Source organism: Arachis stenosperma, chromosome 2 (assembly GCF_014773155.1).
Source record: "Arachis stenosperma cultivar V10309 chromosome 2, arast.V10309.gnm1.PFL2, whole genome shotgun sequence".
NCBI classification, from domain to species: domain Eukaryota; kingdom Viridiplantae; phylum Streptophyta; class Magnoliopsida; order Fabales; family Fabaceae; genus Arachis; species Arachis stenosperma.
Genome location: NC_080378.1, coordinates 101,862,364 through 101,886,970, shown reverse-complemented (window position 1 = coordinate 101,886,970; position 24,607 = coordinate 101,862,364). Strand labels below are relative to the sequence as shown.

The following is a 24,607-nucleotide window of genomic DNA, read 5'->3' as shown; positions in this document are numbered from 1 at the left end:
AAAAATTTGTCGGTAATTTACGGACAGAAAATCTGTCAAAAAATCTGACGATTTTTTAGTGAAAGGGGGACCATTACCGAGGAAAATTTTGTTGATAACGGGAAAAAATTTGTCAGTAAATTATCAACGGAAAAAATTCGTCGGTAAGTAATTTTCGACGAGATTTTTGTAGAAGGACAAAATCCGTTGGTAAAAGAGACTAAATCTGTCTATAAATCCATTTGTATTAAATAATTTTCTAGTTGTATTGGTTATTTATGAATATATTTGTTATTTGAATGGAAACAATATTTATTAATTATTGCTATTTAAGTGTTTGAAGACTATAAAAATTTTATTTGTAATAATAATTGAAAATTGTCTTTATTTTTTTCAAATTTTTTTTTATGTTTTTTTTATTTTTTATTTTTTTAAAATCTGCAAATACCTAAATTTCCGACGAATACATAGACCCGCGCTACTCGTCGCAGAAACAGAGACGGTAATGGAGGGGGGGGAGGGAAGAGGGACCCAGCATTAGAATCCGTTGCAATCCCTACATGCATGTACACCCATTTACATGCTCCACTATTTTAGTTTAGTTAATATATTCTAAGCCCCCATAATATATGACTCCGTATTTAATTAAATTTTTTTAAGTTTGAAAATTTATTCAAATCCTCATTATGATAAAGTGTTACAATTTAGTCCATGGAATAATAAGCTAATAAGATGGATACTTTTATCTATTTTTTATAAGATTAAACATAATACTTTTATATTATTTAATTCAACCAAAATATTTTGTAATAATAAATATTTTTTAGGGATTTCATTCCAAAAATATTTTTATATAGCTATTTGTACAAAAAAATTTAAACAATAGAAACTTAAATGAAAATTATTCCAAATTATACCGATTTCGCAAGTTTATTAACTTCATACCTACTATTAAGCTCTTATATAAATAAAAATTGATGTCAATGTCTATGTTTTTTTTTTTTACAATTTTTTGCAAAAAAGATACTATTTTTTAAATTACAGATTTTTTTTCAAATTAAAATAAAAATTTCTTAACCAAGATAGAATGTTTTAAATAAAAATATAGTTCAAATGTTTAGAATGGTGGCTATCTCACAAAAAATATAATTAAAACAGGATATATTTACGAGTATTATACATAGCAAAAAGTAAGAGGAGAGAATTTGTAAATATTGCTTTTGAATAATGGAGTAAATTCATAATTTCTGAGTTTCTAAAGAGACCAACAAACACATGATAAGATGGATGATGATAATTTGCCTCTGATTTATGCTAGATATCATAACAAGCACAAAAAATTATACAACTTTTTGATAAGTAAAAACAAGTTTAGACGTAAGAAAACCACTCTATATGAACATAATAGCAGAGAAGGAATAAAACATAATATCACTAGACCCATAATAACTATATTGTAGCTAGCTAGTTGCCTTTTTACTTATGGTATTTTAGTCATTGTCTACATTCATCAACATCATGTTTATTTAGTAAGGTGCAAATGAAAAACTTGGCTACTGACCAAAAACATAAGTGCATGGAAACCAACTCATGTGGCACCTAGTGAAAAAAAAAAAGTACTAAATTCCCACCGCTTAATCATTTCACACCACATTTTCCATGACAACTACTCATGAGAAAAAGATTATTAACCAGTTAAACTTTCTGGAGGCAAAGGGGTCACACCACTTTTATTTGAGTTAGCAACTTTTTCTCGCGCATAACATTTCTCGTGTTAAGTTTCTACATTAGCGACACTATATAAGCTTGCTCTTGGAGGTGCAACTTCTCTCATAACTTTTCAGTTTCGAGAGACAATAACTCTACAGGATTCTCATGTAGGCTCCTTTGTATATCCAAAGAGAACGAGTTCACTCAAAAACCTTACTTTGGTCAAAAACCCAATTGAAGGAATCCTCCCTCACAAGTGGTATTAGTTCCACATAATTTAGAACATTAAACATTTTCCTTTTCTCAGGTTCTTCCTCATGTTTGAAAATATTTTTTCTCCACTCAATGTTCCGCACCCACCTCATTTCATTCTTCTATTTCATGATTTCATTCTTATCTGAAATTCTGGTATCTTTTCATTGTCTTTCTTTAGTAGCATCTCTTAATCACCTATTAATAGAATAGGATCTAGTTCACAATTAGAATAAATTATTTTTTTTTATGATGTGTTATCCCAACTCTAAGCCTCCAAATATCTTTGCCTCTATATAATTTCTCATTTAATCAATGATGTATTCTTATGCCTACTTTAATTTTTAACTATATAAAAGGTCTTCCAAGCATCTAATCTCTTTGGCAGAAAAAAGAGAATAGCATCTATAAATGGCCAACATTTACCAAAGCTTCCAATGTTCTTAATTTAGTATTTCTAATGATCACATATTCCTAGTAATAATCCAAGAAGGGTGACCATTACCTTCATCATCATTCATTCATTCACCATCAATGGCACCGCACCACAAAAGCTTCTTGTTCTATCCACGCATGCATTGGAACCAGAGAAAGTAGCATGTTCTTACTGTTTCTTCGGGTTTTGTTGTTTTCTTTTCTTTCTTCTTCCCTGTGTTTTCTCCTGTGAAACATCGATGTTGAATTATCATCACCTTCGTCCTCATCCATATCATCATCATCACATGGAGAATTATTCAAGATGAATTTTAGAGATTTCTTGACGTGTCAAACGCGGTGGTATTAGCACTAGTGAAGATATCACACAAACACAATAAGAAGAACATCATCAGCAGCAACTGTTGCATCAACGATCTAAAAAGAGTATATAGAAAAAGAAAGAGCAATAGAAAATGCTCCGATCTAAAAAGAGTATATAGAAAAAGAAAAAGAAAAAGCAGTAGAAAATGCTGATAAAAAAGTTGAGCTAGGTAGATTAGTGTTAACAAGCACGTAAAGAAGAAGCGCGACAAATGTTATACTTAACAAAAAAATCCAAATTATTTATATAATATTAATAATAATTCTTAGTTTATTTTTTGTGTCATCCTACATTAAAAGAAAGACGTTGATTATTATCAGAAAAACGAATAAAATTTAACGGTAATTAAGTTATCGGAAGAAATCTGACAGTATAAATCTGGCTAGTACCATCAAATTTTTTTTGTCCGACGAAAATTACTGTTGGATTATGTGATGAATCACCTAATCAAAAAATTATTTGTTTATCAGCAAATTTTTTCGACAATAATGTTGGTGGTGCAGAAGGCTGTGATGTCTGTGTGCCACCAAACCTACAATCCTAAATTAAATCCATTAAACTAGAATTAATAATCAGCCACGTTCAACAATTCAATAATTAGAAAACATGAAACACTTTAAATCATTCAAACCTACAACCCAAAATTAAATCTATCACACTAGAATCAATAATCAGACATTTTCAGCAATTCAATAATAATGAAACATGAAACACTCTCAATCATCCAAACCCACAATCCTAAATTAAATCCACTAAACTAGAATCAGTGATTAGACACTTTTGGCAATTCAATAATCAGACACGAAACACTTTCAGTCATCTAAACACACAACCCTAAATTAAATCCACTAAACTAGAATCAATAATCAAACACTTTCGGTAATTCAATAATCAAGAAATATAGAAAACTTAAAGTGATACTTATCCCGTACCGCCATTAGGCCAAATCATCAACCGTACCATGGGAGGTGGTGGAAGGGCATCAGCTGCCTCACTTCCGTGAGAGAACTCCGGGGCCGCGACTTCCGTCATTGGAGGCGGCGTTGCTATGGCAATGCGATGCTGAGCGGTTGGAGGCGACGTTGTTGCCATAGACCGGGGGGACGTAGTTGGGGTTAGGGACCAAGATAAACAACTAGTCCAATAAACCAACAACCTATGACGTCACCGGGGTGGTCAGAGTAGAGGGAGAGGATCTAGAATTCTCAGGAGTACCAGAAGAAACTCTCTCGACCATGACCACGTTGACGACCAATAGTCTGATCCACAACACTTCTACCTGTTGTTATTTTTGCAAATATCATACCAATTAACAGAAATTCAGAATTACGAATCACCAACAAATTATAATAACACCAATGTAATTCTTATAACTAATACCACGACATTAAGTTCAACATTTGAAATTTATTCCTAATGTAAGTTCAAACACCAATTAAACATACAAAGTTGACATAATTGGGTTAAAAAGGACCAACTTAATTAATCTTGTAATATTAATTAAATGCCTCAATCATGCAAAATCAAGATCGAATATCAATGACATTCCAAATTTCAAATCTACAATCAACGGTACACCAACAACAAATAATTCAAAATCAGTAACAACCAAGTATAATCCAAATAATCTAGCAATGAAATCTCAGTAAAACCAGCCGTAACACAGTGAATCAACATAATTCAGACAATTTCAAACAACTCCAACAACAATATTCAGCAATTCAGTTCAATAATCCAAACACTTTTCAATAATTTAAAACCCTAATAACCTAATCTAACCTATCATAACCACCTAAAATTCACTAACAAAAAATTAAATCTAACTAAAACATAAAACTAATTAATAACTAAAACCTAAACTAATAATAATTCTAACTAAAACAAAATATAAATTAGCAATCTGAGCAAAAACCTAGAGTGGTGAGCAAAACAAGCGAGACAGAGTTCGAACTAGAGTGGCTGAGAATGAAAAGGAGGGAGCTAGCCGCAGCGGCACTTGGTAGATAGCGGGAGCAGTGAACTCGAGGAGAGGTAAGGGCTAGAGCTTCGGTGGTCTCTGGAACAGCAAAGGGAGGCAACAACTCTGTGGTTGCCGCCGGCGATGGAAAATATGGAACATAGGTGGTGGCAGTGACAGTGGGTGGCTGTTCGCGAGGTCTGGGTGCGACCAAAGAGAAAGAGAAGAATGAGAGGGTTGGGGAGAGGGGGCTATGATGGCAGTGATTTTGGCAGCGACAAATGGTGGTGTTGGGGAGAGGAGAGGGGACGAGAGAGAGAGAGAGAGAGAGAGAGAGAGAGAGAGAGAGAGAGAGAGAGAGAGAGAGAGAGAGAGAGAGAGAGAGAGAGAGAGAGAGAGAGAGAGAGATTCGAATGAGGGAAGAAGAGGGTTTGTGCTTTGAATTTACGGTCCAATTACCGTTGGATTTATTGTCGAAAAATCTGACGGTAAACCATTGCGGGTCACCAAAACGTAGTGTTTCACTAAGTGGGTTTACCATTGGATTTTTCCGACGGTAAATCCGATCCTAAAGGACGCACCAATTTATTTGTTTCCCTTCGAATGTTATCAGTGAATTTACCATCAGAAACGTAAATCTATCAGTAATTACTTAACCTTACGAATTTGATGTCATTATCGTCAGTAAATTCGACAGTAACATTATTCGTCGATGCTAAATCTGACAGTATTCAATGTTTTTCTTGTAGTGCTAGTGTGTATAAATATATAGCATATATTATTCATTTACTATTTACCTATCTTAAAAAAGTTGAAGTATACTTGAAACATATAAGAGATAAAATTAAAATTAAATATAAAATTATGAATAAGAATAAAAAATATACTATCCCTTTATTTATATTATTTTTTAACATGGCAAATTAGCAATAAAATTAAACAACGATAAGTGGGATTGGCTCATATATATGATAGGATATATCATATATGACAAAAGTAATTCAAAAGTCATTATCATAACCTTTCTTTGGTAACAAATCAATTTTTTTTTTCAAATTAGGCATTTGTGATGAATATATATTTATATGACATACAGACACCAACAAAAGATAATTGTGTGCGCTTTACATGAAAGACATCTTCATGTCAAAGAAAAGAAAAAAGGCATGGATCTTCTTAATTTTAGTCTATTAATATTACATGTGTACGTGTTATAGCATAGCCAAAAAGATTTGATTCCAAGTATCTGGAACTCCAGGCAAACACCAATGTATACAATCTGCATTTTTAGGGTTAGCTTTTTCCTCTTCATCTAACAATTTGCCACCGGTTTCAGTGTAAACTGAGGAATGACCATCAATTCTATATTCTGATATTTGTGTTATGTTGATCACTGTCACTGGAACCTTCATTTTCTTCACAACACTTGCCACTACACTCATCATTCCCTTATTGGAACCACTTCCCCAATGGTTCTTTTTTCTCACTGGCTTTGTCTCATTGAAGCATTTCACACCATCCTTGTGGCCCCATTCTTCGCTTCTGAAAACAAAATAAAATATATACTTTTTAATGACTAGTAACATGAAAACTAGAGTTTATTATTATAAAGAGAAAGTTGGTAAAGAAATCTTGAGCTTGAAGTTATATTGTTAGAAAGAAGAGATTACTTAGTGTGTGCAGGGGACATAGTTGTGAAGAAGACTCGAGTTTTGTTAGGATCAATAGTTGAGTCCACCCAATTGGCCCATGTCTTCAACCCTAATTTGTAAGCAATTGGTGTCTCCAATTCTTCATACCCTTCTTCTCCATTAGCAAATGAACCCCATCTGCAAATTTAATTAAGCTAAGATCTTACACACTGTATTGTTTATCATTAACTTCAGCCTTTTAAGGTGTAAAATAATCTATGAATAACGTTTGGGAGACAATAAAAAATTAGTTCAAATGGTTTAAAATTATCTTATTTAGTATTAATTAATTATTATTTTTTTTATGGTATCTTCTAATTCGACAAGTTAAATACTAATTCGTCGCGAATCTGAATTCTATTTAAGAGTTTGTCGCTGGCTAATAGATTGTTGCATGTATAAGGTGGAATTCGAACCTCCGACACTTATTTAAGTATGCCAACCACTCAACCAACTCAAATTAGTTATTATTAGAATAATTATATAATTTTAAATATAATAAATATGTAATTATTAATTATAAATATTATATTATATAAGGTAGTTTTAGATATTGTCTTTATGAATAATGTAAAGGGCTAAGTTGAAATTAAGTAAAGAGGAGTACTTACAATGCATTAACTCTGAGGCCACTCATCCACCAAACATAGGTGTTGAATACAAGAATATCAACCCCTGTCCAATTTTTAGCTCTCTCTTGAATAGCATCAACTTTTATTATTCTCTTCTTTGGATCTCCAATTATGTGGATATCACTGTTGGACTCAACAAGGAATGGTGCCCAATAGAATTCAATTGTAGCATTATATTCCTATGCATGTCAACAACATTTATGAAAATTCATATGAAATCAGGGCCGGATACAATTATATAATTGCGAAAACAAGTGTCTCCACTAAGATTTAAAAATATTTTAAGTAATACATAAGAATTCTGTATAATTATTTTCGTTATGTTATTAAATTTGGCTTCAGTATTCTGCTTCTCTTATTTTATTACATATTACATATACTTTGTCTTTCTATTAAAACTTTTTAGATACGATCTACATATGATTAAGATATAGGTTGTGTTTGTTTATAGAGATATGACATTGAGACAAAGATACAGATATATAAAATTGTCTTTGACAAAAAGGATATGAATAAAAACAATGTGTTCAGAAACACTGAATTAATGTATTTTATGTCCATCTTGACAGTAAAAACACCGAGATACTAACAAAGAACACAAAAAAATAAAAATAAATTAGATTTTCATAATTTATTTTAATTTATCATTAAACAAAATATAAGAACACAAAATTTTGTATTTCTGTCCTTTATGTCTTATTCTAAATACCTTATCTTATCCTGTTCTAAGAAATAAACACAACCTAAATGTTGCTTCAATGCTTCATGTTTTAGTGAGTGTATGAAGCAATACCTTGGCTTTGAAAACAGAATGAACACGACCTCGTTTCATAGACTTTTGCTTGCGAGGGATGATAGCTTGGACCAAACACACAAATGATTCCCATTGGTTTCTCTGCAGTGAATCTCCTACGAAAAGTAGCCTCTTGCCTTGAATCTTTTTCAGAGCCACCTCTGGATTGAATCTACCAAAATCTTCTTAATTGTCAAATAACTATGGATTCTAACAGTGGCGGAATTAGAAATTTTGTAACAGGGGACCAAACAAAAATAATATATAGTCCATTAAACAATTATATATATTTTGAGTTAGTAGTTACATTTTATTTTATATAAAAGTTACTACTCAAAAATATATTTTAAAAATTTTGGTATCTTAAGATTTGTTCAACAATAATATTTCATAAAACTAAAATCATCGATAATTAGACTTGAAGTGAATTTTAGAATAATTTAAATTTTCATAGAATACTATTCAGTAGGCTATTTAATTAATAGGTTGCTCAATAAAATTTTAGATATTACTCACTGAATTTGAAATAAAAAAATTAGAATTTAATCCATCATGTGTTCTCTTTATATTCTCCTGAAAAATGAATCAGTCATTTTTAGTTTTGGCATTTTTTAATCCTGGCCTAACAAAAATATATATAAACCTCTAAAAGACAATTATAAAATTAAAAATTAAAAATTAAAATACAAAAAGTAGAATACCAATTATACAAGGAACAACAAATACAAACACTTAAAAAAAATTAATGTTGAGTCTCATGTACAATATTAGACCAATATTTTTATTATTTAAGTCTCAATAAGTTTTTAGTTGATATTATTTTTAAATTATATCTACTTTTAAATAAATAGAAATTACTATGCCAAATATCAATCGATGTAAAATTTTATAATCATTGGTAAAAGATTTTTTTGACACACTATACACCAATACACATACACATGTAGATATAAACATATAATTAAATAAATAATACTACTAGCTAATTTTTTTTTTAGAAATTTAGGGAACTATGGCCACTTTAGACCCCTTGTTCTGCAGTTGGATTCTAAATATGTAACTTCATCACATTTTGTCTTTATAAATAAAGGTTAAATGTAGTTTGTCATTTGTCGTTTTTGAGCTTTTGACTATCAAATTTTTTTTGTTTAGTTTTTCATCACGATATGTTTATATGCACAAAGCAAAATTTAAATTCATAACACTTGTTTAAGCAAACGAATAAGCTAATTATTCAATCAATCAAAATTTATTGAGTCTCTCATAATATTGATTAATTTGAATAAAAATATGTTGTAAATAAGTGTATAAATTATTAGTAATTGTCTTGAAATTACTTATTTTAAAAGTTTAACTATTTATTAAATAAAAGTACATAAATAATTATATACTAATATATCTCCTTATGTAAAAGTTTATTTTCTAACATTCAAATATATACATGTAATAATGTTAGAGAATTAACATTTTTTCAGTTAATACCAGTCAACTTTTTAAAAATTATTTTGTTTGTATGTTATATTCTTAAATCTAATAGTTTATTCAAAAACTCTTTCTTTGTATAGAATGAAGATAAGGAGAATAAGATGAAATCAAACACTAAACTTTTTTTCCATACAAACATTGATATTCTGTCACAAAATTAATTAATGTAAAAATGGTAAAAATTTAGGTGCAGTCGACTTCATGTGAAGTCCACTATACCTAAGTTTCCATCTGTAAAAATTTAACCTTTTAGAAGAGATGAATTTGATGAAGGTTATTAGAGATTACCTTGGCAAGGTGCAATCCTCAGGCTGCCACTCCCAACGGAGGAAATCAGAATCTGGCCTTCCATTTTTGAAACAAGAATATTGTCTATCTATGTAGGGACAACTTGTGTCATTGTACAAAGGCTCTATTGATTTGTTAAACACCCATTTCCCATTTGCAACATTGCACTCTTCAGCATCAAAATCAAACCTATCATCAATCCATGATGTATTTCCTAACACCTCCTCTGATTTTCTCTCATCTGTTATTGTATTCCAATAATGAAACAATCATTTGAGATATTGCAAATGCTAACTTTCAAATAATTAATTTTTATCAAACCAAGAAATAAAACTTCATCTTTATATTATAGCTTTTGATAAATATATTGCTGATTTTTTTTATAGTTTATTTCTGTTTTTTTGATAATATATATACATTCATGATGTAACTATCGTTTTCATTCTCTTCAAACTTCAACTTAAAATTTCAAGTTCAAAGGGAAAAATCAGTGAGTAAGAAACTGGAAATCTCAAATTTTAAAATTTGAATAAAAATTTAACCGCCACCTTATTTTTTTTTTTAAATTTAAATATTCTAGCCACACATGCAAATAAAAGCGAATAAATAGAGATAGACCAACAAGTAAAAATGCATCTCTAATGTTATTATATTATTATAATTTTCCTATTATTATTACTATAAAACTTTATTTTATCATTCTAATTACTACTATACATATAATACTTCATCTTTCCATCTCTAATATTATTATACATGGTATTTGATTTTTTTTTATGCACATACACATATATATAAGGAGACTTTTTTCATCATTTTAATTTTTTCACATGCAAACTTTTAGTTTCAAATATATGTATGAATGATTATATTTTGGAATTATACTATATATTATATATGTATGTATGAATATGATTGTGGAGAAATTAATATTGGCATTTGGGAAAGCTTTTCATGAACTTACTAGATTTTGCTTTGTTGTACTTCCTAGAACATGGTTTGAACTTGAAGATGGATGTTCTTGAGGAAATGAGACTGAGCCTCTCAGCATACAAAGCAGCTACAAAGAAAAGAACACAAATTGTGGTGATAATGATTGGGCGAGGAAGCTTTCCTCTCATGTGGTGCTTCATTATTATTGACGAAGGGAGAAGAAGTACAGGATGAATTGAAGGGAGTGACAAAAAGCTTAGAAAGAGGTATGTAATAGCCAATTTGCAAAAGAAAAGGAAGAGTATAAATTAATAATGCACACCACAACAACAGAATGATTAGGACATTCTTTTTTGACAGAGAATTGAAGAAGAATTTTATTGTTGCCTTTTTTTGAGTAGGAGTTAAGTTAAAGCATACTATGCTTAGCATAATAAATAAATATGGTAAATAATAATGCTAGCTAATGGAGGTTAAGGAAACATTTGATCTAACCACCACTATTTTTTCTATTATATATATATATTTTTAATCTTTAATAATCTCATAGGAGACATTGTTCTTGTACTTCATTTCTTTCTACACAATCTTTAATCTCATCACCTTTTATTTAATTGTCCTTAGTTTTGATGTACATGGTCTCTTGTACGGCTGTACCATTACACATTTCTTGCAGATAATTTGAAGAATGCAAGTATAGCAAAAAAATGTTTTCCCTTCCTTTTCTTTTATTTATTGTTTTTTAACTTTAAAAAGCTTGGTAAAGATAAATAAATGATTTTATGCGAATTTCTTTTAAATTTACGTATGGATGATATAGTAGTATCCACTTTGTATTAAGATTCAACTTTTCATTTTTTTAAAATTTCATTTTATAGTTTTTTCCTCTAAAAAATTAATCTACGTTATAATTGATATCCTTAATAAGAAGATTTTTTTCTAAAAATAATTAAATTAAATTCAACATTTACACATATATATTTTTTAAATTATTTATATTTTTGCACTCTAATACTTATTTCATTTACATTTGGTGCAAGATTTGTATACATATGTATAAATATTGAATTTAATTAATTTATTTAAAAAATTCGTATATAAGATTATAAGCTAAGTATTTTAAATGTATAACTTTTTTATTTTATGACATAGATATTTCTACAACTACTTTTGCACAATGTTAAATTTGAATCTTTGGATGGTGAGAATTAGTGGCTCATGGTAATTCAGCTTGTTTATTATTTCAAAATCCAATTTATTTATTTATTTAGTGCACTTAGGTCATTGTCTTTTGTTTTTTAAGGAGCTTAGAGTTGTTCCTATTTTCCACCATTTTTCGACTTGTTTATGTGGCTTCCTTTCTATGCTAGATTTTCGAAGCTAAGTCAATATAAAAACTATAGAACTAGCTTATATAGTCTTTTTTTTAAACAAAAAATGAAAAATAAAAAACAATAGTAAGTTGTTTGTCACACTACTTTTTTTTTCTCACATTATTATATACTTTCTAAACTTTATTATGCAATGAGAGTGGCTAAAGAGATGTTCTATGACTTAATGTGCACTTCAACTGTGTCTAATGACAAAACAAACTATAACAAATTACATAAGTAGATGGTGATTGACATGGATTGAGTAACGATCCAAGAGAAAGACTAAGAGAAATCAGGCAGATCAGAGAAGCAAAGAGGGAAATAAATTAGGTGAATTTTCCTTTTATTTACATGTTATGTTATGTCTCTTTTTCTACTTAATGGTTGACTTCTTATTTGACTCAAAAAATAGGTGAATATATGAAGAAAAATAGTTATAAAGACAATAGAAAAAAAATTATCAGCAATGAGTGAGAATTACTTTTATAAATAAATACTATATATGCCATCTGAAAAAATGTTAATAATCAATATATTTGAGGGTAAAGTATTAAATTCGTTCTTACATTTGGGAGTAATTCTATTTTGGTCTTTAAGATTTAAAGTGTCATATTTGAATACACACTACAAGAAGTACGGTTAACAGCGGCGGTTTTTTTCATGTACAGCGGCGGTTTTAAACCGCCGCAAAATCATTTTCCAGCGGTTTACTGGACTACCATGGATATGGGCGCCGCGGTTGGATTTGGGTGCGGTTTCCAACAACCGCTGGCATAACTGCCGCTAAATCAAAATTTAGCGGCACAATAACAGAAAACTGCCGCCGAATTTTGCTGACACAATTTCCCTCATATTTACCGGCGGAATCTTAACCGCCGCAATGTTATACGATATGTCTAACTAGCCGCACGTTTAGCGACGGTTTTAAAAAAGCCGCTAAATGCTAATGTAGTTTCTGTCAGAGATTCCGGCGGTTACAAACCGCCGCCAGATATAATAGTTTCTACAATCATCGAACCAAAATAGAGGCGGTTTAAAACCGCCGCTATGTAATATGAAATTTATAAAAAATAAAAATTTAGAATTTTTCAAAAAATCACACCAAATTGGTTTAAAATATTATTCAATGATTTTTTATAATTCTTCTTATATTTTTTATTATTTTAAAGATTGAATATTTTCAATCTTAGAATCTAAACTTGTATCAAAAACAAAATCGAGATATAAGCAAAACAGGAAATATATATATCCATGAAAATACTCACAAAAAGAAATCTCTTTCAAAGAGTTGCTCAGTCTAATTCAATAAAATGTTTGCTTCAATGCAACATATCTCCAATCCTAATATTCTAGTATCACTCTATCATCCCACAAAACTCATCCCTGCAGCGATGTCTGGTGGCAGCTCCTCACCCTGCCGTTGAAACAGATAAATTAGAGCACTCTCCATTGCCTTCCTCTTCAACTTCTCGCCTTCCAGCTGTGCCTCCAGTTCAAGCAGCTTCCTCTGAGTCTCCTCTTGTTGGACTCCGTTGCCAGGCCCATGTGAATTTGGACCGAAGAGTTGACTAGGAGTCGGTCCAAAACCCACACCACGTACTCTACCCGGTTTCTCTTTTCCGAAAACCTGAGCAATGGAATCATTCTGAGACAACACCCTAGATGACTCATCCTGTTGCTCAATCTCCTCAATTCTTTCCTACAGACACAAATTAGCAAATACAACAATTTTGTTGATGAGTCCATCTCATGTCAAGAACACACCAAATGATAACATAGGATGCCAAACACTATAACTAGCTGTAACGGATAAATAAAAATCATTCATTCAAATTCCTGCTCCCAACTATTTCCAAATTACGTCGAAGTTCAAAAAGTCTATAAACATAACAGGCAAATTAACAATGACAATTAAAGTAAGCTAGAATATGAATTGTAAAAGTATCTAACATAGAGTATCAAACCATTCATCAAACAGGAACAAAAACAAAATAACATAGAAAATTATACTATTACCCTATTTGAGGTCATAACTTTATCGACCAATTATAAATAGTGGTACTTACACCGATTGCTCTTGCTTCATCATTCATGTAGGAGCCGTCCTTTTTTTTGTGCACTGCGATCCATAACTCCCCTCTTCCGACTATTCTCCCTTGTTGTTCCGACTGTATCAACAAATTTTATGCCATTACCGTTTTCCATACAATCAAAGCAATCTCAAGTCACAGAAATAGTCCAAAGAGTGAACAAAAAAAAGTAAAGTACCTCTTCTTCGATTCGTCGTGCAAAGCTTTTTGAACCGCCAGTGTGGGTATATTGTTGTATTTGATCGATTCTTCGCATTTTTCTTGCACTTCTCCTATTGGTCCAGTAGAGACAAAAGGCAATCATAAGATGATCTAAAAAGACTCAATGCAACAATAATTTTCATAAAAATTGTGTACCAATGATATACTAGATTACCTTCGTTTCAGGTTTGGCGCGATAGTCAAGGAACCATCTCAAATGCTCTCGATCGATTCCCGGCGGACGGTTCTCAATATTTTGTTTAGTCGTGAACGTTGGCTCGAAATAAGCATTATACAACCTCAGCCTTGTCTCCTTCCAGGACTTCCCCATACTTTTCAAGATATTTTTTTGATAACTCCTTCGCTATCTTCATCAATGTGGAAAATTTGCTATACAGATAACAAAAAATTTGTCAAATATTGTAAAAATAAGCAGATGTATTTTAAAGGGGATATAAACTTTTACCTTCACACATTCGTTATAGACTTTGTCCTTTGTGGTAATCTTACGCTAGCTTTCCTCACAGATAGGAAACTTTCCAAAGTCAGATCCTAGCAGACCAAGCACGCCACTCAACAATCCAGCTTCGTTTCCAATGGCTTGCTTTGCTTTGTTGAACCTGAGGACGATCTTTCTACCGTTAGGCCATTCCATGGCCTCCCTCACGCTTAGTCTTGCCGGCTTCATTGTGCCATCGAAATCTATAAGCCAAACATAATACCTTATGTTTAAATAAATGGACAGCATGCGAGAGTAATAAAACTTAACAAGAGTATAAATCAAGTTGAACACATCAAATTTAATAGCTAAATTAGCGATTATCCTGACTTCCCAAAACTCTGTAGTCTTGCGTCCTTTGCGATTCTGAGCTCTAGAATCAACAAAGGATTCATCAGCTGCTTGATCAACAGAATCCACATCATTAGCATTATCTGCCGAGTTTACATGGCTTGGCTCCGAGTTCTGAATGTTAGTTGTGCTCGTTTGTGGAGCCGGCTGGTGCACGAAATTGTGATCACTACAACTTCGCACAACTAACCAGCAAGTGCACTGGGTCGTCCAAGTAATACCTTACGTGAGTAAGGGTCGATCCCACGGAGATTGTTGGTATGAAGCAAGCTATGGTCACCTTGTAAATCTCAGTCAGGCAGACTCAATTGGGTATAGTGATAAACGAATAAAGCATAAAGATAAAGATAGAGATACTTATGTATATCATTGGTGTAAGAGCTTCAGACAAGCGTATGAAGATGCCTTCCCTTCCGTCTCTCTGCTTTCCTACTGTCTTCATCCAATCCTTCTTACTCCTTTCCATGGCAAGCTCGTGTAGGGTTTCACCGTTGTCAGTGGCTACCTCCCATCCTCTCAGTGAAAATACGTCCCTGATGCTCTGTCACAGCATAGGCTAATCATCTGTCGGTTCTCGGTCCGGCCGGAATAGAATCCAGTGATTCTTTTGCGTCTGTCACTAACGCCCCGCCTTTCGGAGTTTGAAGCACGTCACAGTCATTCAATCATTGAATCCTACTCAGAATACCACAGACAAGGTTAGACCTTCCGGATTCTCTTGAATGCCGCCATCAGTTCTTGCCTATACCACGAAGACTCTGATCTCACGGAATGGCTGGCTCGTTTGTCAGGCGAGCACTCGGTTGTCAGGCGATCAACCATGCATCATGCAATCAGAAATCCAAGAGATATTCACCAAGCCTCAAATGCTTGTAGAATAAGAATGGTTGTCAGTCACCTTGTTCATAGGTGAGAATGATGATGAGTGTCAATCATCACCTTCATCAGATTGAAGAACAAGTGATATCTTGGACAAAGAACAAGCGGAATTGAATAGAAGAACAATAGTAATTGCATTAATACTCGAGGTACAGCAGAGCTCCACACCTTAATCTATGGTGTGTAGAAACTCCACCGTTGAAAATACATAAGAACAAGGTCTAGGCATGGCCGAATGGCCAGCCTCCCAAAGTGAGTTCAATCCTCAAAACATGATCAAAAGACTCTCTATATCTATTACAATAGTAAAAGGTCCTACTTATAGGAAAAACTAGTAGCCTAAGGTGTACAAAGATGAGTAAATGACATAAAAATCCACTTCCGGGCCCACTTGGTGTGTGCTTGGGCTGAGCAATGAAGCATTTTCGTGTAGAGACTCTTCTTGGAGTTAAACGCCAGCTTTTATGCCAGTTTGGGCGTTTAACTCCCAATTAGGTGCCAGTTCCGGCGTTTAACGCTGGAATTTCTTGAGGTGACTTTGAACGCCGGTTTGGGCCATCAAATCTTGGGCAAAGTATGGACTATTATATATTGCTGGAAAGCCCAGGATGTCTACTTTCCAACGCCGTTGAGAGCGCGCAAATTGGGCTTCTGTAGCTCCAGAAAATCCACTTCGAGTGCAGGGAGGTCAGAATCCAACAGCATCTGCAGTCCTTTTGAGTCTCTGGATCAGATTTTTGCTCAGATCCCTCAATTTCAGCCAGAAAATACCTGAAATCACAGAAAAACACACAAACTCATAGTAAAGTCCAGAAAAGTGAATTTTAACTAAAAACTAATAAAAATATACTAAGAACTCAACTAAAACTACCAAAAACATACTAAAAACAATGCCAAAAAGCGTACAAATTATCCGCTCATCACAACACCAAACTTAAATTGTTGCTTGTCCCCAAGCAACTGAAAATCAAATAAGATAAAAAGAAGAGAATATACTATAGACTCCAAACTATCAATGAAACTTAGCTCCAAATTAGATGAGCGGGACTAGTAGCTTTTTGCCTCCGAACAGTTTTGGCATCTCACTTTATCCCTTGAAATTCAGAATGATTGGCTTCTTTAGGAACTCAGAATCCAGATAGTGTTATTGATTCTCCTAGTTAAGTATGATGATTCTTGAACACAGCTACTTATTGAGTCTTGGCCGTGGCCCAAAGCACTCTGTCTTCCAGTATTACCACCGGATACATACATGCCACAGACACATAATTGGGTGAACCCTTTCAGATTGTGACTCAGCTTTGCTAGAGTCCCCAATTAGAGGTGTCCAGGGTTCTTAAGCACACTCTTTTTGCCTTGGATCACAACCTTATTTCTTTCTTTTTCTTTCTTTTTCTTTCTCCCCTTTTTTTCGTTTTTCTGCTTCTCTTTTTTTTTTGTTTTTTTTTGTTTTTTTTTTTGTATTCACTGCTTTTTCTTGCTTCAAGAATCATTTTTATGATTTTTCAGATCCTCAGTAACATGTCTCCTTTTTCATCATTCTTTCAAGAGCCAACAATTTTAACATTCATGAACAACAAATTCAAAAGACATATGCACTGTTTAAGCATACATTCAGAAACAAAAGTATTGCCACCACATCAAACTAATTAAGCTAGTTTTAAAGATGAATTTGAAATCCTGTACTTCTTGTTCTTTTGTGATAAAAACAGTTTTCATTTAAGAAAGGTGATGGATTCACATTCATAGCTTTAAGGCATAGACACTAAGACACTAATGATCATAAGATACAAACATAGATAAACATAAGCATGAAAATTCGAAAAACAGGAAAATAAAGAACAAGGAGATTAAAGAATGGGTCCACCTTAGTGATGGCGGCTTGTTCTTCCTCTTGAAGATCCTATGGAGTGCTTGAGCTCCTCAATGTCTCTTCCTTGTCTTTGTTGCTCCTCTCTCATGATTCTTTGATCTTCTCTAATTTCATGGAGGAGAATGGAGTGTTCTTGGTGCTCCACCCTTAGTTGTCCCATGTTGGAACTCAATTCTCCTAGGGAGGTGTTGATTTGCTCCCAATAGTCTTGTGGAGGAAAGTGCATCCCTTGAGGTATCTCAGGGATCTCTTGATGAGAGGGGTCTCTTGTTTGCTCCATCCTTCTCTTGGTGATGGGCTTGAGGTCATGCCTTCTCAGTTGAACCGGCTTTGGATGCCATAACTGGTTATGGAAAAACAAAAAGCAATGCTTTTACCACACCAAACTTAAAAGGTTTGCTCGTCCTCGAGCAAAAGAAGAAAGAAGAGAGTAGAAGAAGAAGAAATGAGGAAGAAGGGAATGGCTTTGTGTTTCGGCCATTAGGGGAAGAAGTAGTGTTTAGGGTGTGTGAAAATGAAGGAGTGATGATGATAGTGGGATTTGATAGGTGGGGGTTTTTGGGGAAGAGGTATTGAGGTGATTGGTGAATGGGTGAAGAAGAGAGAGGGTGGTGGGGTTGGTGGGGATCCTGTGGGGTCCACAGATCCTGAGGTGTCAAGGAAAAGTCATCCCTGCACCAAATGGCAATCAAAATCACGTTTTGTGCCAAATCTGGCGTTAAACGCCGGGCTGGTGCCCATTTCTGGCGTTTAATGCCAGGTTCTTGCCCTTTCCTGGCGTTTAACGCCAGTCTGGTGCCCCTTTCTGGCGTTAAACGCCCAGAATGGTGCCAGACTGGGCGTTAAACGCCCAACTGCTAGCCTCACTGGCGTTTAAACGCCAGTGAGTTCTTCCTCCAGGGTGTGCTGTTTTTCTTCCTGTTTTTCATTCTGTTTTTGCTTTTTCAATGGATTTTGTGACTTCTTATGATCATCAACCTACAAAAAACATAAAATAACAAAGAGAAATATATAAAATATAATCATTGGGTTGCCTCCCAACAAGCACTTCTTTAATGCCAGTAGCTTGACAGAGGGCTCTCATGGAGCCTCACAGAGACTCAGAGCAATGTTGGAACCTCCCAACACCAAACTTAGAGTTTGAATGTGGGGGTTCAACACCAAACTTAGAGTTTGGTTGTGGCCTCCCAACACCAAACTTAGAGTTTGACTGTGGGGGCTCTGTTTGTCTCTGATTTGAGAGAAGCTCTTCATGCTTCTTCTCCATGGTGACAGAGCGATATCCTTGAGCCTTAAACACATAGGATTCTTCATTCACTTGAATGATCAGTTCACCTCCATCAACATCAATCACAGCCTTTGCTGTGGCTAGGAAGGGTCTGCCAAGGATGATGGATTCATCCATGCACTTCCCAGTCTCTAGGACTATGAAATCAGTAGGGATGTAATGGTCTTCTACTTTCACCAAAACATTCTCTACAAGTCCATGAGCTTGTTTTCTTGAGTTGTCTGCCATCTCTAGTGAGATTTTTGCAGCTTGTACCTCAAAGATCCCTAGCTTCTTCATTACAGAGAGAGGCATGAGGTTCACACTTGACCCTAAGTCACACAGGGCCTTCTTGAAGGTCATGGTGCCTATGGTACAAGGTATGGAAAACTTCCCAGGATCTTGTCTCTTTTGAGGTAATTTCTGCCTAGACAAGTCATCCAGTTCTTTGGTGAGCAAAGGAGGTTCAGTCTCCCAAGTCTCATTTCCAAATAACTTGTCATTTAGCTTCATGATTGCTCCAAGGTATTTAGCAACTTGCTCTTCAGTGACATACTCATCCTCTTCAGAGGAAGAATACTCATCAGAGCTCATGAATGGCAGAAGTAAATCCAATGGAATCTCTATGGTCTCTTTTTGAGCCTCAGATTCCCACGGTTCCTCACTAGGGAACTCATTGGAGGTTAGTGCACGCCCATTGAGGCCTTCCTCAGTGGCGTCCACTTCTTCTCTTTCCTTTCCATATTCGGCCATGGTTATGGCTTTGCACTCTCCTTTTGGATTTTCTTCTGTATTGCTTGGAAGAGTACTTGGAGGGAGTTCAGTAACTTTCTTGCTTAGCTGTCCCACTTGTGCCTCCAAATTCCTGATGGAGGACCTTGTTTCAGTCATGAAACTTTGAGTGGTCTTAATTAGATCAGAGACCATGGTTGCTAAGTCAGAGGGGTTCTGCTTAGAATTCTCTGTCTGTTGCTGAGAAGATGATGGAAAAGGCTTGCCATTGCTAAACCTGTTTCTTCCACCATTATTGTTGTTGAAACCTTGTTGAGGTCTCTCTTGATTCTTCCATGAGAAATTTGGGTGATTTCTCCATGAAGAATTATAGGTGTTTCCATAGGGTTCTCTTAGGTAATTCACCTCTTCCATTGAAGGGTTCTCAGGATCATAAGCTTCTTCTTCAGATGAAGCATCCTTAGTACTGCTTGGTGCATTTTGCATTCCAGACAGACTTTGAGAAATCAAATTGACTTGTTGAGTCAATATTTTGTTCTGAGCCAAAATGGCATTCAGAGCATCAATCTCAAGAACTCCTTTCTTCTGACTTGCCCCATTGTTCACAGGATTCCTTTCAGAAGTGTTCATGAATTGGTTATTTGCAACCATTTCAATGAGCTCTTGAGCTTCTGTAGGCATCTTTTTCAGATGAAGAGATCCTCCAGCAGAGCTATCCAAAGACATCTTGGATAGTTCAGAGAGACCATCATAGAAAATACCTATGATGCTCCATTCAGAAAGCATGTCTGAGGGATATTTTCTGATTAATTGTTTGTATCTTTCCCAAGCTTCATAGAGGGATTCTCCATCCTTCTGTCTGAAGGTTTGGACTTCCACTCTAAGCTTACTCCATTTTTGAGGTGGAAAGAACTTTGCCAAGAGGGCATTGACTAGCTTTTCCCATGAGTCTAGACTTTCTTTAGGTTGTGAGTTCAACCAAGTCCTAGTTCTGTCTCTTACAGCAAAAGGGAATAGCATAAGTCTGTAGACCTCAGGGTCAACCCCATTAGTCTTGACAGTGTCGCAGATTTGCAAGAATTCAGCTAAGAACTGATGAGGATCTTCCAATGGAAGTCCATGGAACTTGCAATTCTGTTGCATTAGAGAAACTAATTGAGGCTTAAGCTCAAAGTTGTTTGCTCCAATGGCAGGGATAGAGATGCTTCTCTCATAGAAATCAGGAGTAGGTGCAGTAAAGTCACCCAGCACCTTCCTTGCATTGTTTGCATTATTGTTGTTTTCGGCTGCCATGTCTTCTTCTTCTTTGAAGAATTTGGTCAGGTCCTCTAAAGAGAGTTGTGCTTTGGCTTCTCTTAGCTTTCTCTTCAAGGTCCTTTCGGGTTCAGGGTCAGCTTCAACAAGAATGCCTTTGTCTCTGCTCCTGCTCATATGAAAGAGAAGAGAACAAGAAAATGTGGAATCCTCTATGTCACAGTATAGAGATTCCTTGAGGTGTCAGAGGAAAAGAGAAATAGAAAGAAGAAGGAGAAGAAGAATTCGAACTTTACTTAGATAAGGTTCGAATTGTGCATTGAGAAGGAGTGGTACTCCATAAATAGAAGGATGTGAGAAGGAGGGAAGAAGATTTTCGAAAATTAATTAAAAATATTTTGAAAACATTTTTGAAAAACATTAATTGATTTTCGAAAATCAAAGTGGAAAAGAAACCAAGTGATTTTTGAAAAAGATTTTTTAAATTAGAAATCAAAAAGATTTGATTGAAAACTATTTTGAAAAAGATGTGGTTAAGAAGATATGATTGGTTTTAAAAAGATGTGATTGAGAAGATATGATTTGAAAAACATTTTAAAAGATATGATTTGAAAACAATTTCTTTTTTTTTTTAAAAAAAATTTGATTTTAAAAATTAATGACTTGCCTAACAAGAAAAGATATGATTCAAACATAAAACCTTCCTCAACAGAAAAGGCAAAAAATGTTCAATCAAATCATTAATTGTTAGTAAGTATCTTTGAAAAAGGAAAGAAATTGATTTTGAAAACATTTGATTGAAAAGATATGATTTGAAAAAGATTTGATTTTGAAAAACTTTGAAAACTTGAAAAAAATGATTTTGAAAACAAAATCTTCCCCCTTTGCCATCCTGGCGTTAAACGCCCAGAATGGTGCACATTCTGGCGTTTAACGCCCAAACTACTACCCTTTTGGGCGTTAAACGCCCAGCCAGGCACCCTGGCTGGCGTTTAAACGCCAGTCTGTCTTCTTCACTGGGCATTTTTGAATGCTCAGCTTTTTCTGTGTGATTCCTCTGCAGTATGTTCTGAATCTTCAATTCTCTGTATTATTGACTTGAAAAGACACAAATTAAAAATATTTTTGGATTTTTAATAATGAGGAATAATAAAAAAAATGCAACTAAAATCAAATAACAATGCATGCAAGACACCAAACTTAGCAGTTTGTATACTATTGACACTAACAAGATGAGAATGCATATGAGAAACAACAAAATGCTCAAGTCAATAGAATTCAAAGATCAAAACAAGGAAATCATCAAGAACAACTTGAAGATCAATGAAGACACATGCATGAATGCAGTAAGAACATGCAATTGACACTAAACTTAAGATGAGACTCTAGACTCAAACAAGAAATATTTTTGGATTTTATGATTTTGTAAATTTTTTTTGTGCTTTTTCGAAAATTAAGTGAAAAGGAAAATAAAGGTATCAAAATTCTTAATGAGAATTCCAGGAATCATGCAATGTTAGTCTAAAGCTTTAGTCTAAAGGAATTAGACATGGCCGGCCAAGCTTTAGCAAGACATTGCATTCAAGAGCTAAATTGATGAGAATCAATCAGCCTTGGTGATGATAAGAACATCACCTTGAAACACTAGAATTCATTCTTAAGAACTCTGAAGAAAAATAATACCTAATCTAAGCAACAAGATGAACCGTCAGTTGTCCATACACAAGAACAATCCCCGGCAACGGCGCCAAAAACTTGGTGCACGTTGCCGGATCAGGATCAAAACATGGCACTGTTATTGCAGGGAACAAATGCGAAACCGTAGTTAGGACATTTAATTCCCCGGCAACGGCGCCAAAAACTTGGTGCACGAAATTGTGATCACTACAACTTCGCACAACTAACCAGCAAGTGCACTGGGTCGTCCAAGTAATACCTTACGTGAGTAAGGGTCGATCCCACGGAGATTGTTGGTATGAAGCAAGCTATGGTCACCTTGTAAATCTCAGTCAGGCAGACTCAATTGGGTATAGTGATAAACGAATAAAGCATAAAGATAAAGATAGAGATACTTATGTATATCATTGGTGTAAGAGCTTCAGACAAGCGTATGAAGATGCCTTCCCTTCTGTCTCTCTGCTTTCCTACTGTCTTCATCCAATCCTTCTTACTCCTTTCCATGGCAAGCTCGTGTAGGGTTTCACCGTTGTCAGTGGCTACCTCCCATCCTCTTAGTGAAAATACGTCCCTGATGCTCTGTCACAGCATAGGCTAATCATCTGTCGGTTCTCGGTCCGGCCGGAATAGAATCCAGTGATTCTTTTGCGTCTGTCACTAACGCCCCGCCTTTCGGAGTTTGAAGCACGTCACAGTCATTCAATCATTGAATCCTACTCAGAATACCACAGACAAGGTTAGACCTTCCGGATTCTCTTGAATGCCGCCATCAGTTCTTGCCTATACCACGAAGACTCTGATCTCACGGAATGGCTGGCTCGTTTGTCAGGCGAGCACTCGGTTGTCAGGCGATCAACCATGCATCATGCAATCAGAAATCCAAGAGATATTCACCAAGCCTCAAATGCTTGTAGAACAAGAATGGTTGTCAGTCACCTTGTTCATAGGTGAGAATGATGATGAGTGTCAATCATCACCTTCATCAGATTGAAGAACAAGTGATATCTTGGACAAAGAACAAGCGGAATTGAATAGAAGAACAATAGTAATTGCATTAATACTCGAGGTACAGCAGAGCTCCACACCTTAATCTATGGTGTGTAGAAACTCCACCGTTGAAAATACATAAGAACAAGGTCTAGGCATGGCCGAATGGCCAGCCTCCCAAAGTGAGTTCAATCCTCAAAACATGATCAAAAGACTCTCTATATCTATTACAATAGTAAAAGGTCCTACTTATAGGAAAAACTAGTAGCCTAAGGTGTACAAAGATGAGTAAATGACATAAAAATCCACTTCCGGGACCACTTGGTGTGTGCTTGGGCTGAGCAATGAAGCATTTTCGTGTAGAGACTCTTCTTGGAGTTAAACGCCAGCTTTTATGCCAGTTTGGGCGTTTAACTCCCAATTAGGTGCCAGTTCCGGCGTTTAACGCTGGAATTTCTTGAGGTGACTTTGAACGCCGGTTTGGGCCATCAAATCTTGGGCAAAGTATGGACTATTATATATTGCTGGAAAGCCCAGGATGTCTACTTTCCAACGCCGTTGAGAGCGCGCAAATTGGGCTTCTGTAGCTCCAGAAAATCCACTTCGAGTGCAGGGAGGTCAGAATCCAACAGCATCTGCAGTCCTTTTGAGTCTCTGGATCAGATTTTTGCTCAGATCCCTCAATTTCAGCCAGAAAATATCTGAAATCACAGAAAAACACACAAACTCATAGTAAAGTCCAGAAAAGTGAATTTTAACTAAAAACTAATAAAAATATACTAAGAACTCAACTAAAACTACCAAAAACATACTAAAAACAATGCCAAAAAGCGTACAAATTATCCGCTCATCACCGGCCTTGGTACACTGCGCGGCGGAAGGAATGGACGTGAAGTTGGAGGGAC

General features: G+C 34.8%; 2 protein-coding genes across 2 annotated transcripts; both read right to left on the bottom strand.

Annotated features, from left to right (window-relative positions):
• Positions 1-5,734: 5,734 nt before the first annotated feature.
• On the bottom strand, positions 5,735-10,785 carry LOC130961937 (protein trichome birefringence-like 3). Its single transcript, XM_057887987.1, has 6 exons — positions 10,551-10,785; positions 9,587-9,827; positions 7,814-7,985; positions 7,000-7,199; positions 6,368-6,526; positions 5,735-6,239 (listed from the first exon to the last, which is right to left on the bottom strand). The coding sequence occupies exons 1-6, from the start codon at positions 10,717-10,719 to the stop codon at positions 5,909-5,911; spliced, it is 1,272 nt and encodes a 423-aa protein (XP_057743970.1). The 5' UTR covers positions 10,720-10,785; the 3' UTR covers positions 5,735-5,908.
• A 2,470-nt stretch (positions 10,786-13,255) lies between these two features.
• On the bottom strand, positions 13,256-14,514 carry LOC130963313 (uncharacterized). The gene is made up of 4 exons (XM_057889442.1): positions 14,359-14,514; positions 13,959-14,060; positions 13,754-13,813; positions 13,256-13,591 (listed from the first exon to the last, which is right to left on the bottom strand). Exons 1-4 carry the CDS (start codon positions 14,512-14,514, stop codon positions 13,256-13,258), a joined length of 654 nt encoding a protein of 217 aa, XP_057745425.1.
• Positions 14,515-24,607: the final 10,093 nt, after the last annotated feature.